Source organism: Anarhichas minor, unplaced genomic scaffold (genome assembly GCF_050575085.1).
Source record: "Anarhichas minor isolate MPS153535 unplaced genomic scaffold, ASM5057508v1 ptg000051l, whole genome shotgun sequence".
Classification (NCBI taxonomy): Eukaryota; Metazoa; Chordata; class Actinopteri; order Perciformes; family Anarhichadidae; genus Anarhichas; species Anarhichas minor.
The window spans coordinates 4,776,497-4,784,176 of NW_027466497.1; the positions used below are offsets into that span (position 1 = coordinate 4,776,497).

The following is a 7,680-nucleotide window of genomic DNA, read 5'->3' on the forward strand; positions in this document are numbered from 1 at the left end:
AGTCTCAAACCGTCTTTCATTTAAAGCATTTTCTCTGTAAAAGTCTCTTTTCCTTTATAGTCAGGCTACTTGAGCAGTACCTTCAGCACGAGGCGGGCAGAGGCAGACATGGCAGAGCTCTGAGAGAGAGAGATCTGGCGTGTAGGATTCAAAGTTAGTCAGTCTTTGTAGTAGCCTATTAGAACCCATGTGGAAGAGGTTTCTTCAGACGTTTTTCCAAGATCGATTGCAGGCCTCTTTCAGCTTATTGGGATGTCTTGAGCTCGCAAAAAAAGTTAGGCTTTCTCAGCTGCAAGAATAATCTTTTTTTTTTATAAATCACTCAATAAAACCTGATCAGTTGAATTAGAATGAATTAAATAATTACACAACAACAAGACAAACTTGTTATTTTGACACGTGAGGCAAAGCCTACAAACATTACAACAGGCATGTACACCAGTAAGTCATTTCCAAATTCAAGTCATCGCATTTATTATCATAGAGTGCTCGAGTACTAAAGCTGCAGTGGACCGCTCATCAGGACTGCATGTCTGTAGGTCGACTGTCTTCAACTCCCAGTTCTGAATGAAATTGCAAGTGACGGTTACATTTGTGGCTGTACCAACTAGTTCGGAACATGGACATTCAAATTATTATTAATAACATACAGAAACATTGCGTGCAGGCTTGCATTCCCAGTTCTCGCTCCCTCACACACAAGGCGAGCGACGCAGCGCTCTGTAGTTGTCTCAGTCCAAAAGTCAAAATTTGTTGAAAAAATATCGATGAAATAATTTCCAAATTTCACATGTTTTTAACCAACCAATATTCTGTTTTAATGAATATTTGTTGGCAATTAGACTTTCAAAAAAAACAACAACTCAAAGCGGCGGTCTAGACTTCCGCGCTAGCTCCATATGACTCCATGGTACGAGCGGTCAGCCCTCAATTTCACTGCGCCTTCACTGCTCTTCTCCACTCTTGTATTTGCGTGTCTGTGTGTGTGTGTGTGTGTGTGTGTATGTGTGTATAGTTTCACAAGTTCAGTCCCTGTTTTCAAAACCAAAGGGATGCTGTGTGCCTGTTTAATGTCAGCTAAACAGACTAACTCTGTTTAAGGCCACTCCCAATGACTGGTCTCTGCTTTAGAGGCTGATTATCGTGTCTGGAACGAGCTGCGAATGACTCCAGTTCCCACAGAAGTCAGACACAGTTCACACCTCTAATTTTCCACAATAGTGTCAACCTTCGACAAGGTACAGTAAAAAGTGGGCCAAGGACATATTTGCTGCAGAGTGCACCTGAATGATAACAGAGCTAACGTAGAGTTAGGTGCAGCAGGCCGAGCTGCTGTACAGCTGAAGGTTGATCTATCTCGAATAGTGTATTTGTAGTCTTTGTGTGAACCAGAAAATACAAGATGTACTATATAAAACATTTATCTAGATTCAGGTTCAGGTGACCTATTTAATTATTTAAAATAAAATATATTTTCACGATGTAAATGATGTTGTAAATGCAGATGTAGGATTACAGTGTTGATTTGGATTGTGTTGGATTAGTTTGTATATTTATGTCTGCTGAGCTACAAGCTTTAAATAAAATCCAAGATTTTTTAAATGTAATATAAATTATTTAAAAACAGATTAATATTATTTTGTATTATATATTATTTTTGTATTGTTCATCTCGTGCTTTTAGAGATTTTAATGTGTTTTCGAAAGCTAACCAAAACTTTTCCCAACTTTTCCGACCACACAAGTAGAAGAACTGAGCACCTTCAACTCATTAGAGCGCTGCGTGTTTCCACATGAAATGAAAAGTGCTGCGTCTTGGGTCACACAGAAAGAGGGCGACGGTTCAAAGGAAACAGATAAACAGCGTTGAAGTGCACCCTTGTTATCGAAACACAAGGTTACCTTGGTCTATTTCTTCAAAGTGACTGTCAGTGAAAGGGTGACAGGTTTAATTAAGGGGTATTGGCTATGTGCTACCAACAGAGAGCCTGTACGCGGGGGAAAAAATCCCTTTGTGAGCCTCAGCTCTGGGGAAGTCTCAGCGCTGGCTGAAGATCAGACAAAGGGTGCCATCGATAGTGGCACTTTCACATTGACAGTACCAGGGGGGTGAACACGAGGCTGATTTGGGCTAATGGTAATTGTGACCTTTTTTGCTGGGAGCCACTAAACGGGTCCTTTTCAAGTAGCTATTTGATTCTCACATTCAATTATCTGAGATGCATCCTTCCAGATGAAAGTCAAGCTTCTTGGCGTGAGTCACCGTTTGTGTTCCCGGCTTGAAGCGGTGCTTTTGTTCTGAGATGAGCACCATCGATACCAGACAGTCAAAGTGCTTGCAACTTCCAGCTGTATCTTCATCGGAGGGTGCATTTTTACAATGTTTGTGTACAGCTTGAAAGACTTGCATGGGGGTTGTTACGAATGAATGATTTAAAAATAACACCTCTGTCACACCCCCCCCCCCCCCCCCCCCCATCTGTTTCTGCTCTTTTCTTCTTAACCAGGACTGGAAGAGTGGACAAACAATCGTGCCAAGGCACCGCCAGCACGAACAACCAAGGGAGTGTACAGAGATCAGCCGTACACCAGATATTGAACTGTTTATACAACCTGCACCTGAGTCCTCATGGCTGTTTCAACCCAAGTAATGGATTTTTTATGGACGCTCCCCCCTTTTTAGAATTGAAAACTAAACAGCTAAATAATACAAAAAATGGTGATCGTGAGACACTGAATGAGTTTCCAAAAATGGCATCCCCCTGATTATAAAAACAGGCTCCCACTGGGTAAAATGTGTAAAGCAATTTCGGTAATCTACCCTCTCCTCCAGGAGAAATTGACTGGACGTTGAGATTAAGAAAGACTCCATAGTACATTAAGTTTCTCTCTCAGCTATGTGATTGTGGAGAATGACATTGCACCAAGCTACTTCACTTGGTAATGATTGGTGATGATTCACTATAGGCTGTCAATACAACAATTCTACACAGCTGCCAGTGCAATTTAATGTATTACCCTCTATTCTTCAAACATTGATCTGCGTGGTTGGTCACTTTAAAATGTCGTAGCTTAGTTCTAGGGAAGTGCAGTACTGTAGATATTTTTTTTCTGAGGGGTAACGGGTGAAATTGTGTCCCTTGTAAATGAAACATTTACAAACTGAAAGAGAGAAAAAGTTATACTGTATACACAATGCTTTGCTGTTTCCTCCTTTTTGTAAATGAATAGTTAAATTAGTGTTAAAGGGCTTATAAAAGCATTGTGTGCATCTGTGGATATGTCGGCTGTTTTATTCTGAAAAGCCCATGTAGTTGTTCATGATTATGCCCCCCAAAACATCCAATTAAATACATATATAAATAGTCGCTCATACCTTATGCACACCAACATGTATAAATAGCCACTCATACTTCCTGTACACCGAAACAACCAGAGCAGCAAAACAATCCACAGGCTTTTTCATTTTTGTGATTTTTTTAAGATGCTCTACATAAGTAATTTTGATGTAATTTTTTGATTTGATACAAGATGACTTTGTAGGCATAATAATCAATTTTAAGATGCTAAATCACATGCTGGTGAATTTGTAATCATGTCCATCTAGAGATCTGTTCAACGATAATGATTTTCAGCTTATGTAAGCCCTTTAATATTTTCTTCTTTGTTGATGCTCAATAAACATTTTGAAAGAAACCACTTGTGTTCGAGAGAATAATTATGGACTCATAAATACGACTCATAATTTAAACTAACCCAAATGACAAAAAGCTGGACACGTTGGGAATTTCTACCCGATAGGTAGAGGCCTGTAATGAATTTAAACACAATGTATATCCTCATAACTAAGTAAGGGAAAAACAACACATGCCGTGGCATAAAATCCGAAGTGGTAGCAAGATGGCATTACCCGAAAAAACTGCTTACAAAGAGTACAAACAGCAAATGGCAGTTTGTGACCTTGTAGATAAGAACGGTCTCCTATTGGTATTTGAACGCCATGTGATGCATTTTGCTGGAAATCTCTCCAACCGAGATGTAGAGGATTTAGCGATAACGACTTTGCCGCTCCTGAAACCCTATCCGCTCTGTTTGTTCATATAATTCGATGTGAAGCAAACGGCTGATCACGTCAAGCATCATCAGTAAACACACATTAACTCTGTGAGTGTTTACCCCGACAGAAGCGGCTGGCAGCGCTGCACGAAAGCCTCCTTGACCTCTAGGCCATGTTCGGTTCAGTGCAGGGGGTGGGATTGCTCTCTCTTCTTGTTTTGCTCTTTCTGTTCTCCTTCGGTCATGTGACCCTCTCCCAGTCGTTTAAAGAGCCTGCCTTTGCCCCGTCCATTAAAGAGACTCTAAATGAGCCCCAGCTGACCTCCGCAGAGAGAGGATGGCAGTAGCTGTTTAAAAAGACCTCCGTCCCACAAGGTAAACAACCTGACCCAGTTTAACCTCTCCCCTAACGTAGTTGAACATAAACCCTCTCTAAACTTAAATGTAACATGTTTTCCTGTCTCTGTTAAGTCCGTAATCTAGCCGCAAACCTGGGAATAATTAGATATCTGTAACAAAAAACTGTAAAAAAGTATGATAAATAGCAGTAATATTTCAACGAACTGTATAGTGAAATAACTTTATCCTAAGACTTTGATAAAATATATCCTCTGCTACAATAATTGAAACATAAAATGTGTTGTGTCTTGGCATTTGTTTTCATAATATTAGTTGTAAAATATGTTTATGTTGTGAACTTGCATGGTCATGGTGTTTTTATGCTCCTTTTTTAGGCCGATTGCCCGGCTAGACCAGGCCATCCGTCCAATCATCTCATTGGTGGTAAAGGTATGTTGTTTTCTGCATTACCTGTCACATGTTTATGATGGTGTGTTGCATGCAAAACATTCAAATATTCTGAAAGCATGAGGTCTCAAAAGGATCATAAATATTGAAACAAGGCAGTGTCGGCCAGCGCTTGGGGATTCTTGAAACGCTTCCAAGAAGTCTGCAGAAAAACGGTCAATAGTTTAACAGTTATTTCAATTATTGATAGAGGCATGTTGTGTCGATGTTGTACTTGTAAACATGATAATATACTGAAAATCAAATAAGGGTCAAATGATATTGTTAGCTTCAAGGTTGGATCAGGCGACTCTTCCGGATTCTAGAAAGGCTTCCAAGACAAAATGGTCAATGGCTTAATTTCAGTGTTCTATATATATGATCAAATGTCTTGATCTAAACAAGCAGCTAAATAAGGATGTCTACAATGATTTTTCTCCCCATGTTAACAATCCAACAACAGATGAAGGGGTGACCCCCAGAGAAAATCTGGAACGATAGTCAAACCTGTTCAAAGTACAAAATGAAATATTCTACAGAGGACACCGTGTTATCATGACGTATCAAATATTAATGTGACTTTGAGGCAGCTTGATGTTCTCCTGATGGATATTTAATGTTGAAAATATTATCCCGGCCCTCGTGAAATCCTTTAGAATTGGCACCTATAGTTTGGAGACTCAACCCTCAGCTCTCCTGTTATACCCTTTCACAACCCCCCAAGGGGATTGCTGTTCTGCTGGACTCCCTGCCTCACTTTGTACCTATGCAATTAGTGTATAAGAGCACTCTGTGTCATCTCAACCGCAACGGGGTCCCTGTTGCTGCACTTTGAAAAAGACACACCGTGCTTGTATTAATTGGAGAAACGTGATGCCTGACTGCATTAGCCAGAAAAAGCTTGAAGTGCGGATACCAGGATGTGACAAAAGAACACTCCTGAAAATGTCTTTTGCTCTCCTTTTTCTTTTTTTTGAAGCTCATGTTGTTCGTCTTTCTCTTCTTTCCTCTCTTAATAGATTTGACCAAACGCACTCGAGCTTCCGTCCAAATATTCAAGCCCACACGGTGTCAAACGACATCACAAAGGATCTCCTCGACGAACTTTCACATTTTCACAGTCTGGACTGAGGTGAATTCAGCGGGGGACGAGATAGAGCGACCTGTTGAGATGCAGAAAAAGGGGGAAAAAGATAACGCATGTATCACACGTCGTCGTTCTCCGGTGACAGGAAGGGGCAGAGGGAACCCGTGAGGCAAATGGAGTTCCTCATCCTCTGGGACGATCTGTCTGAGAATATTTCCTTGAGAGCTTCCCCGGTTCTGTATACATTTGACACACACACAGGAGTGCTCTAAACTGATTCTGAACCTGCCCTGTGTCTCTCTTGATTTAAACTGTTGTTGAGAGGATGTGTCCACCATTTACATTAGACAATGCCCACTAGGGAGGATGAGTAAATCAATAATGCAGTATGCTAAGGGTATGACATATTTATAGCAAAGACACTTCTAATCTCATATTGTTATGCTCATTAACCAATATCTCATCCACTCCAATGAATAAATAATTCACCAAGTGCCTTATTGTTGCATTGTTGCATTATGACAGCTTTAGATGTTTTGTCCTGTTCCCAGAATTAAAATATGGGGCAGTACAATAGAAAATGTAGCTTTTTTTCCTCCTTTTATGCTGTTTTTTGGTTTTCTGTATGCATTACCACGGAACTGGAAAACACCAGCCAGCCCCACACTAGAGTACAGTCTATTCCAGATGTATTGCTTAATCAGAATCGACTTCAGTGGATATTACAATTCCAAAATAGCTTTCTAACGGATAGAGAGCTTCATTCTGCCTTGTGCATAAGTCCAGATAGGCTGATCCGTATTCCACACAGTTGTATGTCCTCAGTGGCTGACAATAGTTTTCCATTAGAGGAAGTGATTCTCTCCGGCGCTTCGGGCCAAGCCTCAGACAATAACACGGCGACCTAAAGCTTGCATCTCGGGCTCCCGGAGTCAAGTCTCATCACCTCCGGGGGCTGATTCCCCCTCTGAGGTGGCTTTACGAGACAGGCTTATCTGAAGTAAGCTTGTCCAAGTTAATAAAGTAAGAGCGGCTTATTTGATTAACAGTGCATACAAAGGAGGATGCCGTGATCTGTCACTGGGAGTGTCCATATCAACACTGAAAGACAGATCGATGGTTCCCAAACATTGGGTACTGGGACCACTAGGTGTTTTTAAAAGGCTTCTTACTATAAATGATGACACATGAACACACAATGTTCGACCAAAGTTTTGTCTCTTTCAAATGATTTCTGTATTTCTGCATTTTTGCTATTGATTTTGTGTGGGTACGGTTCTGTTGGTACGGTTCTGTGATGTCATGTGTTTTTGTGCACCAATCAGAGTTTAGCGACATCATCATTTAAATGTTGCGGGGTTGTTTGCTGGTCAGCACCGTCAGTCAAATCGGATCAGACCACACCCACACAGTCCTGACAAAGTAGATTGGCTCAGTGTTTTGGGTGGGAAACACTTAGAGGAACAGTTTCCAAGAGTTAGAACAGAACATTGTTACAGAGGCAATTGAGAACAGAGACACCCCACTGAGACTTGATGTCCTGTATCTGTGTCACGTGGGTTTCGCCCATGCCCCGCCCCTTTAGGAGACTCCCTAGTAACCAAAGAAAACATTGGGCCCACTGGGTACCATACCATTTCAAACCATTTGTGGAACTTGTAATGCATTGTTATAGAATCTCTTTGATTGTTACGACACTCACGTCTGTATGGTAAAGCCAGCGGCCAGTTAGCTTAGCATAAAGACTGCAAA

The 7,680-nt window shown here is 41.0% G+C and overlaps 1 protein-coding gene across 1 annotated transcript in view; it reads left to right on the forward strand.

Moving 5' to 3' along the window:
- The window catches only part of khdrbs3 (KH domain containing, RNA binding, signal transduction associated 3), an 82,277-nt gene extending 79,679 nt beyond the window's left edge, over positions 1-2,598 (forward strand). Inside the window, exon 9 of the mRNA XM_076075312.1 lies at positions 2,507-2,598. Within this exon, the coding sequence (XP_075931427.1) occupies positions 2,507-2,598 (92 nt within the window). The remainder of the gene's footprint in view (positions 1-2,506) is intronic.
- The last annotated feature ends 5,082 nt before the right edge of the window (positions 2,599-7,680 follow it).